This window comes from Saccopteryx bilineata, chromosome 2 (assembly GCF_036850765.1).
Source record: "Saccopteryx bilineata isolate mSacBil1 chromosome 2, mSacBil1_pri_phased_curated, whole genome shotgun sequence".
In the NCBI taxonomy this organism is placed as follows: domain Eukaryota; kingdom Metazoa; phylum Chordata; class Mammalia; order Chiroptera; family Emballonuridae; genus Saccopteryx; species Saccopteryx bilineata.
The window spans coordinates 107,894,019-107,911,898 of record NC_089491.1 but is presented as its reverse complement, the minus strand read 5'-3'; the positions used below and the strand labels follow the sequence as shown (position 1 = coordinate 107,911,898).

General features: G+C 34.8%; 1 protein-coding gene across 2 annotated transcripts in view; it reads left to right on the top strand.

Annotated features, from left to right (window-relative positions):
* Positions 1-17,880, top strand: part of PTPRQ (protein tyrosine phosphatase receptor type Q) — a 288,444-nt gene that overhangs the window by 59,318 nt on the left and 211,246 nt on the right. For both annotated transcript variants that reach the window (XM_066257585.1, XM_066257584.1), the window contains exons 15-19: positions 134-333; positions 2,029-2,278; positions 3,850-3,978; positions 7,196-7,342; positions 12,581-12,753. In XM_066257585.1, the coding sequence (XP_066113682.1) occupies positions 134-333; positions 2,029-2,278; positions 3,850-3,978; positions 7,196-7,342; positions 12,581-12,753 (899 nt within the window). The remainder of the gene's footprint in view (positions 1-133; positions 334-2,028; positions 2,279-3,849; positions 3,979-7,195; positions 7,343-12,580; positions 12,754-17,880) is intronic.

The following is a 17,880-nucleotide window of genomic DNA, read 5'->3' as shown; positions in this document are numbered from 1 at the left end:
GTAGATTTACCCCAATGTATTGTATGTTTAATTTTATATAACCCAGGAAATTAATATCCCAAAATTATATAAATGCCATTCTAAGTTTTATAACAATGTATTTTTCTCCCTTTAATCTCTCTTACTTCCTCAGCTCCAGGAAAAGTGGTGAATCTGACAGTTGAAGCCTTTAACTACTCAGCAGTAAACCTGATTTGGTATTTACCTCAGCAACCAAATGGCAAAATTACCAGTTTCAAGATTAGTGTCAAACATGCAAGAAGTGGGATAGTAGTGAAAGATGTCTCAATCAGAGTGGAGGACATTTTGACTGGGAAATTGCCAGAATGTAACGTAAGTATCATGAAACACTTTATATGTCTCAAGAATTTTAATTAAACTTATATTTTAAAGTTTCCAGCACCTGGATACTATATATATATTTTGCCAAAGTATAGCTTCTGATTACTTATAGTATTGGGTTATAGTATCATGTTATGCAAGGTAGATTAAGAGAAGGGTTTGAAAATTTAAGAGTAAGATATCAGGATTGCTTAGGGAACTCTTGAAAGACTTCATGACAAGAGTAGCATTGTGATAGACCTTGGAATAAGGACAGGTAGAAATTGTTTGATGGGCCCATTTTAGGTGAAGGATGCTTTATAAAGTTCTGAAGTATGAAAGTGTAGGCTATCAGTAGAAAAAAATGTGACAAGAAGGTTAAGTTTGTGGAAGTAGATTTTTTTGTGTGTGCATATTTTTAGCGAAGAATTTATTATTGCTCTAGTCATTGATGAGAAATTCCTGGAAGTACTGTAATAATGCTCTTCCAAAAATAATTTTGTTGATCTTTGTGATAATGCTGATGGAGATACAAACTGAATTTTGTTTGTTTTAAATACTTCAAGTTTTATAAGTTCCAAAATATTTTAAAAATTAGGATATATTTCTAATACAAACACACATGTACACATGCCTATACACTCACATATACAATGTGTTTTATCTTTTGAGTGTTTATGAGAAAAAAATAATAGTAGCAGCAAAAAAGTGACCTATGCCTGAAATTTTACAAACAAGGAACTATGTCATCTTTTTGGCTCTTATACTTGTAACATGATTTTTTAAAATTCTTTTTTTTAAATTTTTTTATTTACTTTTTTAGATTTTTTATTTATTCATTTTTATTAGGGAGAGAGAGAGAGAGAGAGAGGGAGAGATAAAGAGAGAACAGGGGGAAGAGCAGGAAGCATCAACTCCCATATGTGCCTTGACCAGGCAAGCCCAGGGTTTTGAACCGGCGACCTCAGTATTCCAGGTCGATGCTTTATCCACTGCGCCACCACAGGTCAGGCCTTAAAATTCTTATTAACAATTTTTTTTAGAGAGAGAAAGAGAAAGAGAGGGACAGACAGGAAGGGAGAGAGATGAGAAGCATTAACTCATAGTTGTAGCATCTTAGTTGTTCATTGATTGCTTTCTAATATGTGCCTTGACCCGGGGCGGGTGGCTCTGCCAAACCAGTGGCTCCTTGCTCAAGCCAGTGACCTTGGGTTTTAAGCTAGTGGCCTTTGGGCTCAAGCCAGAGACCATGGGATCCTGTCTGTGATCCCACACTCAAGTTGGCTACCCTGCACTCAAGTCAGATGAATCTGTTCTCAAACCAGTGACCTGAGGGTTTCCTACCTGGGTCCTCAGTGTCCTAGGCTAGTGCTCTATCCACAGCACCACTTTCCTGGTCAGACATTACTAACAATTTTTCTAGAGTTTTACCTTTATTCTAAGCCACTTGAAATCCTATTTTTCAGAAAGATTAAGGTGTAAAGAATGTAGTACATATATACATTATTCTCTAAAACTGTAGACATAAATGGGTATAAGTCTAGCAAATTTTTTCATAACTTGAATGGATTAATTTGTTAAAATCTTAAATGATCATACACATACCAAAATTTAAGAATATTTATAGTATAAAGAAAAAAATACACTTCTCATGTCTATGAAAACATAGCACATTTTTTCATTAATATTTATTTTATTCATTACTAGGAGAATAATGAATCATTTTTATGGAGTACAACCAGCCCTTCTCCGACCCTTAGTAGAGGTACACCTCCATCACGTACCACATATTCATCGAGCACATTGGCACGGAGTAAGATAAGCTCTGTGTGGAAAGAACCTATCAGTTTTGTAGTGACACATTTGAGACCTTATACGACTTATCTTTTTGAAGTTTCTGCTGTTACAACGGAAGCAGGTTATATTGATAGTACAATTGTCAGAACACCAGAATCAGGTATGATTTGTGTGTGTGTGTGTGTGTGTGTGTGTGTGTGTGTATGTGTGTAGGGAGGGAGGGAGTTAAATTACTGAGAGAATGGTCTTTTATTTATTTCAATACAGATATTTTTGTTAAAATAGTTCTTTCTTTTCAATAACTTTTTCCGCCTAGTAGCAGATGGTAGGCATTTCACCTGCGGCATCTTCAATTTTATTTCTCTTTTATAACATAAGCATCTAAAAGGATAAATGTCATAAAGAAAGGATTCTTGAGCTAATAACCATGATTATAAGATCAGCTTTTATTATTCTGTGATCTCAACAATTTTTCATAATCATCTCTTTCCTTCTACATCTTATATAATCACCTATATCCTCTCCCTGATATTGCTATTACCAAAAGTGAGAATAACACCTGCAGTAGAGAAATGTCATGTGATTAGCATTTCCATATTAGATAATAACACAGTATAGTTAACAAATAGACCTACTAGGGTCCTCTTTGCTCTGCAGTTTTCTCATGTGAGAAATGGAGACTGTAATAGGGCACTCCTTATGGCAGTGGTGGTAGGATTCAATAAGTATAATTAGATATCATTGCTACTAAATTTAAAAAGTACTGACTATTTCTAGGTATGAGAAAATACATTTAATTATGGTATTATGGATATATATGTGAATTTATGGGGATACTGACATAATACCATACTAATGTATAGTATCAGACATTCAGTTGTGATTGGTGGTAATATTTGAGGTTACTGGAAACTATTACTGGTAAATTCATTAAAACATAGTATTTTTTTCTGGTCATAGCTGTTAGCTTTATATATATTTTATTAACATGTAAGTTTTAATTTTTTCTTGATTTCAATAACCACCTTTGAAAACAAACTTTTCCTATTTCCATACTCCTACTTCTTATAAGATAAAATAATTTCATGAGGGTCAGTCACACAAAATGAGATTTAGTAGACAATTTTTTTTGAAAAGATATTTGAAATATTTCAAGTAAAAGAAAGGGTGAAATGTAGAAAAACATCTATGAAAAATAGTCTAGTATAAATTATCATTATTATTCTTACATGGTACCAGTGTTATATTAGAATCTTCTAATTATAGATTATAAATTTCCTCTTAGAACCAAATGCAAATATTGATTTAAAAAGTAAAGATCATTGCCTTTAGATTCTGAAGTTGAGTTATTTCACTGACCCTTTTACCTGTGTCTACTAGGAGGGGAGTATTTATCAAATCAGATACCCAGGCCTTGTTGAATGCAATATAAAAAGTACATATAAATGTCTCAGGACAGTGTAACTCTACATTGAACTATATAGGAACAAAACTTATGTACAGCATTAAATAAAACTAGTAATTGTTGCAAATAAGTTCATCTGATGGTCTAGCATGTCCTATTCAATTGCTTCAATTCTGTTTTTTTCTTAAGAGAACCCTTTGCTGTTATAGTGATATTTTATTTTGTTTTGGACTTACTTCATGTTTTATTATGTATATTAATAAGGTAATTTTAAATGATAAATATAGATCTGTTATTTATTTATTTTTTTCCTATGATCATTTTAGTGCCCGAAGGACCACCGCAAAACTGTGTAACAGGCAACATCACAGGAAAGTCCTTTTCAATTTCATGTGATCCACCAACGATAGTAACAGGGAAATTTAGTTATAGAGTTGAATTATATGGACCATCAGGTAAGTCTTAATTGGTCTTTTTTTTACCTTTTGGAGTAAGAATTTATAAAATATGTTACTGGTATAAAAATTTTCAAGTATCAAATTCTTTTTTAAAGACTCAATTGTAGAAAATAACTGAAAATTATTAAGGAAAGTAAGGCTCTTTGAACTTTTTGTTTAAAACCATAAATAAGTATAAGGATGGCCAAACAATATCAAGGTTCCATATTTGACAAGGAAGATCTAAAAGAATTAGAGATAACCCCTCATGAAGAAAATGTTAGCGAAAATATATCTTTAAATATTTGAACAAGAGAACCTTGACTTACTCTAATTACAAATATATTTATGGAGAATAATTGACTTAGGATATACTAAATCAGATTTCTGCTTAGAATAAGAAACCCTAGGCTTGTCTGCTCATGGCACATATAGGAGTTGATGCTTCCTACTCCTCCCCCACTTCTCTCTTTCTCTCTCCCCTAAAATGAATAAATAAAATCTTTAAAAAAAAAGAGTAAGGAAGCCATCTCTAATAGAGTTTTCTGAAAATAACATAGACAACTTTATGACATGTCAAGTTCTCCATTTTTGTGAACAACTAAGACTTGGGCATCTACTTTTCAGAGACATTTTGAGGGGTTCAAACACTATCTTATTGGAAGTTAAATAAAATCTAAAACTATTTCCTAATCTGAGACCTCATAGTTTTATAAAAAAAGTTAAATTCATATAAAAATGAAATAACATATTATCATTTATTTGAAAGAATGAAAAAATAGAATTCCAAATTATTCATTTTGAAACTTTTAGGAATCTCATCAATCATATGAGTATATTTTTTATCCCTAAGTTCTGAAGTATTTGCAGTTTTTAAAAGAAATGATAGTCCTTTCTTTCCCTTCCAACCCTTTCTCTCTCCCCCATACACAGTAACAGATACAATACATTGACACATACATTTTCTATCTGGTATTACTTTACAAAATGTTGACAGGGCAACAGTTACAATGAAGGATGGGGGTAAATGACTGATTAGGGTGGATTGAAGGGAGAATGGGAGAAGAGTGTTGGAGCTATGATTAACAGACAAGTCTTGAGTTTTGTTGCAAAGAGGGGCAATAAAAGAAAGAGAGTGGTGATGGGTATAAGCAGTGGCAACAAGTTTGTTTGGAGAAGAAACAAGTAATGCTTGTTTGTTGGATGATGTGAATGAAGAAAGAAAAAAATTAATGATGCAAGAAAGTAGAGAATTACTGGGAAGATGTCTTTGTGTAGAGAGAAGTTGAGATCTTTTGCTTGAATGAAGGCATTAGCTTGATATAAGAATACCGATGGGCCTGACCAGGCGGTGGTGCAGTGGATAAAGCGTCGGACTGGGATGTGGAAGGACCCAGGTTCGAGACCCCGAGGCCGCCAGCTTGAGCACGGGCTCATCTGGTTTGAGCAAAAGCTCACCAGTTTGGACCCAAGGTTGCTGGCTCGAGCAAGGGGTTACTCAGTCTGCTGAAGGCCTGCGGTCAAGGTACATATGAGAAAGCAATCAATGAACAACTAAGGTGTCGCAATGCGCAATGAAAAACTAATGACTGATGCTTCTCACCTCTCCATTTCTGTCTGTCTGTCCCTGTCTATCCCTCTCTCTGACTCTCTCTCTGTCTCTGTTAAAAAATAAATAAATAATTTTTTAAAAAAGAATACAGGTGGTTTGCCCATAGTAACAGACAGAAAGACAGAATATTTGGGTACAGAGGCTGGTTAATAGGTAATTTTGTTGGTGGGACTTTGTGGCAGATCTTTTCTGATTGGTTTAATTTTTTTAATGAAATGGGAAGTAAGACTATCAATTGGGAATGATAATGGAGCAGAAAGACTTTTGAAGTCTGAGGATGAAATAGGAGGTACAAAATAATCATGTATAAGAGTAGAGGGTAGTTGGACTACGGAAACTAAGTAAAGTGCTAAGCACCATTAAAGGCTCATTTGAGATATGGTAATGAATCAAGTGATATCAGTCAGAGTGGCTTTGTGTTCTTCTCCAGTTCCGTTTAATAAGAGGAGGGCAGGGGAATTGAAGGCTTATGTAAGGCAGTGATTATAATTGACAGTGACATTGAGGGAATCAAGTGGTGAGGGACCAAATGAAATAAAATAGAAGAGGTTGTAAGATCAATGGATTGGAGGTCTCAGTGGACTCAAAGAATTGTTGGTTCAGGGTTCTAGAGTAAGTGAACAGGAGATAAAAAAATTGTCAGAGAGAGTTGAATGAAATTAAGATTATGGGGGATTTGCAGTTATTGGTAATAGTGATAACCAAATTATAACCATGAGATGGTGACTGAGATAGGGTGAAGGATGACATTATTTTTTAAAAAGCTCTAAGTGATTTAAGGATTATCACCAGGTGATATTAGTGGTGATTTCAATATCACCACTAATTAAGATGGTGACATTGAATTCAAAACTACTTCATCAAGAATGACTGTGAGAGACCTGGGACTAGAAAGTCACTACAACAGTGAGGACTAGTGGATGTCGTTATAGCAGGAGATTTAAAACTGTGGGCTTTTATAATGGAGGGTGCTAGAATAGTCTATGACAGGGTCATGAGCAAGGAGAACACTTACCACACCTGAAGCCCTAGTTGTGTGAGGGTAATGAGGAAAAAGTAGACTGTCACCATTGGGGAGGCTTAAGGAACAGAAGAAGTGTTCTTAGGGGACAGGCAGGTTTCAACTGGAACAATAAATAGGGTGAAAAAACTATTGGTAAAGTTGAGAGTTTATGAAATTTTGATATTGAACTATTTAAGGAATTTTTCTCAGAAGCTAAATTATTACTAATTTCAAAATAAATCTTTCTGTAGATGATAATGAGAACATTTAGCATTTTAACTGAGTATAAAATACCATTACTGTTTTTATCCTGGTAAAAATCTAATGTGGTTCTTTTAAATATGTTAAAAATTAACATGGCAATTGAACAAGACTATAATTTAATAAAAGTCATTTTAAACACTGGAAGATTTTTTATGTTATTTATTTTGTTTTAATTAAATTGATATCAATGTATGATTATGCTAAATGTTAAAGTACGCTTACTTAAAAATTGTATTAACCAAGAGTAGAAAAGCTAGCACTTCAATTGCTAACCTTGGCTCTATACTTAAATGTGAGAATAATTATATACATGCTCAATGAGAAAATAATCCTCAGGTACTTTTTGCTTTTTGCAGGTCGAATTTTAGATAACAGCACAAAAGACTTAAAGTTTGCATTCACTAACCTAACGCCGTTTACCATGTATGATGTGTATGTTGCGGCAGAAACCAGTGCAGGGATTGGACCTAAATCAAATATTTCAATATTCACTCCCCCAGAAGGTAAGAAAAAAATCTCCTTTAGTGTGTTAGTAAGGTGTGTGTGCTCTGCTGGTGAATTTTATTGTATTGGTTAAGCATTACATTAGAAGCTAGATGGCTTATCTTTACTTAATTCTTATGTTTCCTTATCAGATTTGAACCTGTCTCTCAGAACATTAGACCCATACATAGCATGCTTCATAATAAGAGGGACTGAAGATTGAGCAAGGGTAGCAAGTACTGCATATGGATATGCTAAGAAACCTGCTAGAAGTTCACAATGAATACTGGCAAAACCTCAAGAAATCTTAAAATAAACAAGCAAATGCATTTAACATTGTTTAACTCATATTATTTAGTGTAGAAATATATTTCTATATTTACAGACTAATGTCAGAGGAATCTATATATTTACAGTGCCTATAAAAATATTAAAATTAATTTTAAAAAATAAAAATATTTATAATCAAAGGGGTATTTTAAGTAAGTAAGAAATCCTAGAGGGTGCACAATACAAATTTACAAGCATATACTGAAATTATTACAACAATATTTCTCCTTTAGAAGCGTTTTTATTTGTATGTATTAAACATCACAGTTTTAGGAGAAATACAGTATTTAGAAAATATTACCACACGATTTCATATCCTGTTTTCTCATTCTACATCAAACTTGCTAAATATCTTCATTTCTATTTAGGGATTGTAATTACTGAAAAAAAAAATACAGTAATTTTTTTTGTGACCATATTCACACTTGAAAAATTTAGCAGTGTTTGTTTCTGTGATACCTAACATAGAGTAACGTAAGAATTAAATACATACTTGTGTGAACATGTGTGTGTGTGTGTGGGCGTGTGCGCTCTCTCTCTCTCTCTCTCTCTCTCTCTCTCTCTCTCACACACACACACACACACACACACACACACACACACACACAAGATTGGGCATACAATCATCAGATAGAGTCATTCAAGCAGTTGACCATTAGAGGGCAGCAACTATTAGGGAATTTTGTATTCCCTTTCAAAAAAGCTCAACCTTGATAATAAATTGTTATTTACAGAACATAAAAATTATGTTTTATATCACTTTCATATGAAAATGTTAATGTGTATATAGTTTCAATATACTTATTAAAATATACATACTCATGAGCAAAATGTTCTCATATTTTTTATATTAAAAGTTTTTTACTGTGTTTCTCTATCAAAAGAATCATGGCTTTATGTCTTCTCCATCAGACTGTAATATTTCTCTGTCTCCACCTAAAAATTGTTCTTAAGAATTTCCAAAAAAGCTAGACAGATTTATGGGTATTTTTCAAACACAGCAGAATGACCTGTCCCTCATTAGACTAGAGTGCTTGAGTTTGGTCACAACAGCATTTTCTCAATCAACCTCATTGACCAACTGATTTTTATTCTTATGTTATACAATTAAGAAAAGTCAAAACTTTTGTTTTATTCAAGTCAAGCCAGTTTTGGTAGTTCTGAACTGAGTCCATAATTTAAGATTATTATTTTATTGTTCTCTTTCTTGGCCTACAGCATTTGACAAAAATAGAAAAATAGGTAACATATTGCCACCTAAAATGCCACGTTGTTTATTTTGAGTATCATTTAAATATTCAATTCCCTTCCTTTATTTCTGCATTTTTATTCATAAAATAATAAGTATAGCTTTAAGGACATTGTTCAATATCTATCATATGGGTTATTTTTCACAGCAAATTAGTTTGAGTAGATGACTCTTCATGACCTCTATAATAGGCACTTTATCCTGAGTTTTATCTGACCTTCTTCTTGAGCTATGCACCATACATCTAGTATGCGTGGTGTAGTCATCTAGTTGGCTCTCAGGAGAGTCCATTGACAACAGGTGGACTCTAGTAAAGGCAGGAATAATATGGTTCTTGCCTCTGCATGTCAGCTTCCTCTATGGCGTTCTTGGGGGATAATTCAGCTTAAGGAAGGGCTTCACTGGAATACTCTTATCAAATGCAGTGAATGTAGCTTTCTATGTCTGATGACACGAATGAATCCTGGAGCCACTAATGAAAACATTGTAATATAGGAATCTTTAAATTATATGAGAATACTCTAATAACTCATTAGGACTATATCCTTTCAATTAAAATTCAGTATCTTAATTTTAGATAATTTTTTGTTATACAACAGAGTTCTTTCTAGTCTTATTAAGGTTACTCTATTTTCTTCTCTATATTGAAAAGTAGATTATAGCTTATTTAAAAAATTTATTAGGACAAACTTTTCAATTAATGTCCTTCAAAATAACTGGGATTCTAACAAATCTCCAGATATTTATAGAAAAATCTTGAATTGACCTCTCATAGAACATAATATTTGCTATTACTTTATAATGGAGCTGATTTCATTAACACTGAGAATGTTATGGTTCATAGTCTACTTTGATCATCAAAGAAAATCAATGCCATGTTGTTATAGCAATTCTCTTATATATTTCATGAGATTGGTATATTTGCTTAGTATTTTATTGAAAAGATATTTATATAAGCATGAAAAAATAGATTTTGGAAAAAATTAAAAATTTAATAATCTCCAGTGCTATAAAATGTCATAGAGTTACCTATTCCCAAATGAGACAATGCTGCTGAATCTAATATAAGCAACAGCATTTTATTATTATTATTTATATGGGGATTAAAAAAATCTTGAGTAAACTTTGTGTTTCAATATTCCCTAATAACATTTTTGTCACAAGTGTCACATATTTTTTAAGGAGTTTAACATCATTTCTTAAACGCAAACTAAATATTGAAAGCCATATTTACTTCCCCAGAAATAGGCTTTGGAAGTGAAACCTTTTGTTTTCAGTGATTTCAACTTGCTACTTTCTGCAAATTGTAGTAAAATCTTGTGCAGGGAAATCATTGAGAGGCTGTCAACTTTCTGTTTTTCAGGATTTTTAATGACTTTGATTTTTCAACCGATTTTTTCAAATGCACTTTTAATGGAAATTTAATTTATTTCATAATGGCAAAACTTATTTTAATATATTTTCTTTACCCCAGTGTCATTTGTCTTTATTTTGTTTTTTTTTCTAATATTATTTTATTTGAAAACTTAAAATCATTTAAAAATATATTTTACTCTCTTTCTCATTTATGAGTAAAATTTATAGATGTATTGACTTGAGAATGAGTTTTAGGTAGTCCCTGTTGACAACACCCTCAGAATTGATGCTGAACTATGAATAATTGCCTCGTGTGTTTGATTTTCTTTAGTTAATTTAGAATCAATCAATATTAAAGGAGTTTGGTCTATCCTCATGTCTCTGGTTTCCCTTTAAAAATTTGTAATGTGACAGATCCAATACCTCTCTAAAGACAAGATACAGTGCTATCTACTTCATTTCTTTTACCTTCTAAGCTTTTTCTTTTATACGAAAAGAAAAAGAGATAGGTTTACAGTCATTCTAATACAAGTTTAAGGTACATTGTTAAGATTATACAGAAACACTTAATTTTTACTTGACTTATAATTTTAGGCATTTGTGTCATGGGGCAATCCTAAATTATATTAGAAACAGCTTATAAATTAGAAGATGAAACTGTTGATGACTATTTTTGACTAACTAAGAGACAGTGAAACGTACATTTTATTTTCTGCTGCACTGGGTCGTTTGGGGTATCTTACTACATGAACACTTAATGTCAAATGGAACTGACTGTTTCACTTATTTTCTAGGAGGCAGGGTTTCATTGCCTAACTAATCTGATCAATATAGTCATTAAATTGGCTTCTTAAGTTGAGATCCTACATAAATTTAAAATTAAAAAAATGATACCTTTTCTATGATTATGTTCTGCAATAATGGTTAAGCCTTTGTCTGTAGAGCAGGGCATGTTTATTCTTGATCCATTCCTCCTTTGGCACTGGATGGCTTTCTAGCTGTCACTCTTGGTGACTTTATATCTAGAATTTGTTTAAGATTTGGGGCTTTGTCTTAAACCAATTGTTACTTTGTCCCTGTTTTCTTTACTGCAAAGGGTAAAAGCACCTGAAATTTGAGACTCATGTAATTTGTAAAATCAGCAGCTAACAATCAATCAACTATTTAAATAATCTAATGTAATAGGCCCTGGCCGGTTGGCTCAGCGGTAGAGCGTCGGCCTAGCGCGCGGAGGACCCGGGTTCGATTCCCGGCCAGGGCACACAGGAGAAGCGCCCATTTGCTTCTCCACCCCTCCACCGCGCCCTCCTCTCTGTCTCTCTCTTCCCCTCCCGCAGCCAAGGCTCCATTGGAGCAAAGATGGCCCGGGCGCTGGGGATGGCTCTGTGGCCTCTGCCTCAGGCGCTAGAGTGGCTCTGGTCGCAACATGGCGACGCCCAGGATGGGCAGGGCATCGCCCCCTGGTGGGCGTGCCGGGTGGATCCCGGTCGGGCGCATGCGGGAGACAGCTGACTGCCTCTCCCTGTTTCCAGCTTCTGAAAAATGCAAAAAAAAAAAAATAATAATAATAATCTAATGTAATAAATTTAAAGATAGCCTAATTGAATTTACCAACTACATTTTATTGTATTCCAAGTCTTCTAGAATTATTTTTTGATATTTTGTGATAATTTTTGTAAAACCTTCAACAGAAGCAGCTTCCTCTGGAAAGTTATTTATATTAGTGAAATTGAACAAATATTATAACATTTTTATTTGGAGAAATTATTCCCCATTATTCTATTTTTTTGAGAACACTGTAGAGAAATTTAACTTTAAATATGTATTTAAAGAGTCTTACATAGCCTGACCAGGCAGTGGTGCAGTGGTTGGAGTGTCAGACTAGGACGTGGAGGACCCAGGTTCGAGACCCTGAGGTCACTGGCTTGGGCCAGGGCTCATCTGGTTTGAGCAAGGCTCACCAGCTTGAGCCCGGAGTTACTTGGTCTGCTGTAGCCCCCCAGTCAAGGCACATATGAGAAAGCAATCAATGAATAACTAAAGTGCCGCAATGAAGAGTTGATGCTCTTCATCTCTCTCCCTTCCTGTCTGTCCCTATCTGTCCCTCTCTTTGTTTCTCTCTGTCTCTGTCACACAAAATAAATAAATAAATAAATAAATAGTCTTACACATATTAAATTATTAATAAGTTAGTAAATTGTTTTAATCTGTTCTCTAGTAGAATGTTTTACATATCTTTAATTGAGTTAAAAATTAGGATATTTTAAAATTGAAAATATATTTTAAATATGTCTCCTTTCTTTATTTTTATTTTCACTTGTAGTTCCGGGTGCAGTATTGGATTTACAGCTTGCTGAAGTAGAAGCCACGCAAATAAGAATTACTTGGAAGAAACCACGACAACCGAATGGAATCATTAACCAATACCGAGTGAAAGTGCTGATTTCAGAGACAGGAGTAGTTTTGGAAAATACTTTGCTCACAGGAAAAGATGAGGTACCGCCCTTTGATTTTATGTTTTGGTGAGCGCTTTCTGCTTGGTTCTGGGCCCAATAACTTGGAAGATTTTCCAGTGCTTAAACAAAATACCTGATAAGCTCTATAGTGGAATGTGAAGTAAATTTGGACTTTGTTGCTAATGTCACTGGATCATATTTTATTTTAGGATATATATTATTAGTTAAATGCTATTATTCCTTTCCAGCATATGAAAAATGTTAAATGAGCAATTAAACAGAACAAAGGGTACTTTTATACGTGAATATTATTATGGTAATTCAGTTAATAAATTGTTTGGAAACCCCTATTATGATTTAAATAATACTTATAAGGTTATGCTTGCGATTGGAAGAGTTGCAAATAAGGATACATAATCTTAGTAGCTGTTGTTGACAAATGATTATGTCTTTAGTCTTAGGAAGATCAGTTTCTCACGGCTGCCTTTTGCTTTATTTTTTTAAAAAATACATTTTATTAAAGAAATTATATAACTAAATAAAAGAAATTAAATCATTCCATAGGTATAAAATAAGAGGACAAAGTTTTTGCTTTATACTGGAAACCATATTTTTTTCCCTCTGTTTTTGTTAAAAAGCACAGGCAACACTGATTTCCCATCACTGTTTTCATTCACCTCACCTAGCCAGCTCTTCCCCTCCGAAGATCTCTAAGCCTCCAGACTTGTCAAGTCCCTGGGCACACAAAGAATAAATGTACTCAAGACCAGTGAGCTCATCAGGCAGAGCACCTTGGAGGCACTGCCCAATGGGTATTCAGTAGTTGGCTTCCACTGATTTGGTTCACAGCCACTGCTTCTTCTAATTGCGCTGCTGTTTTTCCTACATATGTTCTTCACAATATTCCTAGTCCCAGTCTTTTTTTCTATTTCTGGCGTCTATTTGAAAGTTAACCTTACTAGGTGCTCAGTGCAATCTGGCCTCCCAAAAGTTACTATGCCAAGTTGTTCATCTCCAGACGAAGGTTACATTTGAATTCTATGTTTACTCCTTTCTTCTGGGAAAAGATGCAGAGTTATGCTTTCTCTGATGCTCAGGTAAAGGGCAAAAGTTCAGCCCTTGAACCCTGCTGAGAAGGTCTTGAATTAGATACTTAGTTTCTCTGGGACTTGAGTGACAGGTCTCCCGCTTCGGTAATGACATCTGTTAAATAGCCACACTTGTTTTTCTGTTTAAGTGAAGAGGTTCTAGAGAGGCTTCTTTGTAATTTGTAGTTTGCCTCTGCAATCCCTGTAACATAGTGTAGAGAACATGATCTTTTGGAACCTCACAAACCTGGGTTTGGTCACTTACTGGGCTACAGCAGAGAGCTGAAAAGCATGGACCTAAGACAGTGATAGTCAACCTGGTTCCTACCGCTCACTAGTGGACGTTCCAGCTTTCATGGTGGGCAGTAGTGGAGCAACCAAAGTATAAATCAAAAGATAGATTTAACTATAATAAGTTGTTTTATAAAGATTTATTCTGCCAAACTTAGTGAAAATCTGACATAAAGTACTTGGTAAGTAATTATTATTATATGCTTTAACTTGCTGTAACTCTGCTTTATAAATTTTATAAAGTAAAATTACTTCCCTACTTTATAAATCACCATTACTGTGTAACTGGTGGGCTGTTAGAATTTTTTTTTTTTTTTTTTTTGTATTTTTCTGAAGCTGTAAACGGGGAGGCAGTCAGACAGACTCCCGCATGCGCCCAACCGGGATCCACCCGGCACGCCCACCAGGGGGCGATGCTCTGCCCATCCGGGGCGTTGCTCTGTCGCGACCAGAGCCACTCTAGCACCTGGGGCAGAGGCCAAGGAGCCATCCCCAGTGTCCGGGCCATCTTTTGCTCCAATGGAGCCTTGGCTGCGGAAGGAGAAGAGAGAGATAGAGAGGAAGGAGAGGGGGAGGGGTGGAGAAGCAGATGGGTGCCTCTCCTGTGTGCCCTGGCCAGAAATCGAACCCGGGACTTCCACACACCAGGCCTATGCTCTACCACTGAGCCAACCGGCCAGGGCCAGAATATTTTACTACTAACAGAGATACAAAAGTGGGCGGTAGGTATAAAAAGGTTTACTACCCCTGACCTAAGAGAGAGTACTTGGGTTTAAACCTTGTTTTTGCCTCTGCTGATGATTTAAGCTTGGAGAAGTTGGTCTGGCATCTCTGAACTTCAGTTTACTCTATAAGATAGAGATTATAAATCCCTAAAACAAAAGGTTGACAATGAGGATTTCATGGATTAATGTAGATAAAGAACTTAGAACTGTAGTTGGCATGTAATAAGTGCTATGCTAAATAACTGAGACCTATTGTGTGTGATTACCTTTTTAGCAAAGAATTTTTTTTTAATTTTAAAAATGTTTTTAATTACAGTTGACATACTGTGTTATATTAGTTTCAGGTATACAGTAAAAATAGTAATTAAACATTTATATAACTTATGAAGTGATCACCCCGATAAGTCTGACGCACCATACATGGATATTACAAACTTATTGGCTATATACTCTATGCTGTACTTATATCTCCATGACTGGTTTTTATAACTGGCAATTTGTTTGATTTTAAATCATGGTTTTGAACTGTTCACCTTGGTTGGCACTCAATTTCTCTAAAAGGAGACATTACACTTCTCTTTCATTTTTATATCTTTCTTTATAAGTCAGACCTGTTATTGGTGTTTGGGCTCACCTTGCAAGTGGTTGATGTGGGAAGACAGCTCTGGCTAAGTTCTAAATTCAAATGGACCAGCCTCCTAGCCCTGGCACCTTCATTTTTAAAGCAGGACTTATATATATCTCTATATATCTGGTAATAGATGTATATATCAACGTCATAGGCTGAAGGATACATGAGATAACAGATAAAACTTCTGCTTAATGTATTTATTTATTATTCTTTTTGACCTTGCTATCTTCCTTAGAATAAGGACTCCTTTTTCCATTTACTCTTTTTTATTTAAAAATATAATATATATACTATATATTTTAAAGTACAGTTGATATGCAATATTATATTAGTTTTAGATATACAACCCAGTGATTAAACATTTATTGAATTTAAGAATTGATCACCCCAATAATCTAGTACCCATCTAACATGATACATAGTTATTTCAATATTACTGACTATGCTGAACTTTACATCCCCATGACTGTTTTATAACAACCAATTTGTACTTCTTATCCATTCACCATTTTCACCGATCTCTTCCACTCCTCTCCCATCTGGCAACTTTCAAAATGATCTTATCTATGAGTCTGTTTCTGGTCTGTTTGTTTGTTTATATTAGATGCTACATAAAAGTGGAATCCTATAGTATTTGTCTTTCTCTAATTTATATCAGTCAGCACAATACCCTTTAGTTGTATCTAAGTTGTTGCAAATGGCAACATTTTATTCTTTTTATGGCTGAGTCATATTCGGTTGAGTATATGCACCACTTCTTAATCCATTCATCTGTTGGTGTACACTTAAGCTTAAGCCACTTTTATATCTTGACTATTGTAAATAATGCTGCATGAACATAGGGATGCATATGCCTTTTCAGTTTGGCGTTTTGGGTTTCTTCGGGTATATACCCAGAGGTGAATTGCTGGGACTTTATCTGTCTCTCGGTTTAAAGTCTATTTTGTTTTATGTAAGTATTGCTATCCCAACTTTTCTATCTTTTGTTTCCATTTTCTTGAATTGTATTTATCCCTTTACTTTCAGTATGAAGTGAGTGAGTCTCTTTTAGACAGCATATGTAAGGGTCTTGTTTTGTTATCTATTCAGCCATCCCATGTTTATTCTTAAACTTCTCAAAGTGTAGCCTTCACATCCTGTCTTAAGAATTCTTTAAATCCTTGAAATCTTATTAGAATCACTGGTGACCTCCTAAGTTTCAAATAAGTGGTTACACACATTTTTAACCATCCTTATCTTCCTGTCTCCTCCAAACTCAGCCCCCTACTCTCCGCTTTTGACATATTGAATAATTATTTGCTCCCTAAAACTCCTTTCACTTTTGTATACTGTGCTTTGATAAATTTAGTCCTTGGAAGTAGACATTGAAGAAAATAAAAAAGCTAATTCTCTCTGTACAATTTTTTAACTCTTTCCTTATAAAGATATTCCAAAGGTTTCTGGGTTTTTTTTAAATTTTATTTTATTTAGAAAATTAAATGTAACAGGGTGATATTGATCAATCAGAGTACATAGGTTTTTGTTTTCAGCTATCTCGTTACCCTTTCTTTTGATGGTCTCCCAATGTCAGTCACTGCTTTCTGTTTGCATGACTCTTTGCCTTGCTTCCCATAATGATCTCCAGTGCTATTTGGGATAATGGCATCTGGTTCATAGTCAGAAAGTATGAAGTGGGAGGAGGAGCAGAGATCCTGGGAGAGTGAAGAGGACCTGTGAATATCTCCACGGGACACAGGAGAAGAAAGTATGTCCAGGCAATTAATACTTGCAGGGTTTCAAGAACAAGGCTGGAAGAGAAGCTGACTGAAAGCCAAGAGACCAAATAACAGGTTTCGAATTCCCTCACTCCTTGTACTGGACACAACACAGAGCTCTGACCTGAAGGTCATTGTCTAAGTGTTTAGAAGGCTTTTATGGCATTTTTATATGCCTTATATTTCTCTTTTTGGATAATGATACCATTATATTCTCTGTCACAAGGCTGGAAACCCTAGGGTTGGCTCTGACTTTGGTTATATTTAGCATCCATCTGCCGTTCAGTGCTAAGGCCAGTTATCTCTACCCCCAGAGCGTGATTTTCAAACATCTAGATTTCATTTCTGTGTCCCCCTCCTCCCCAGATTTTGCATTGTCTCTTGCCAAGACTATTGTTGCTATCTCACTACATTAGTTTTCCATTGTTGTATAATAATTTGCAATAAGCTTAAAACGACTTACATTTATCATCTCATAGTTTCTGTGGGTCAGGAGTCCAGACAATGTAGATGGGTTTCCTGCTTGGGGTTGTACCAGGCTGCGATCAAGGGGCTGACTGTGCTGTATGCTCATCTGAAAGCTTGAATAAGGAAGAATGCATTGTTTAGGGGCACTCAGTTTTTTTTGGCAGATTTTGTTTCTGTTTTGGCTATGGAATTGAGGACCTGGTTTCTTGC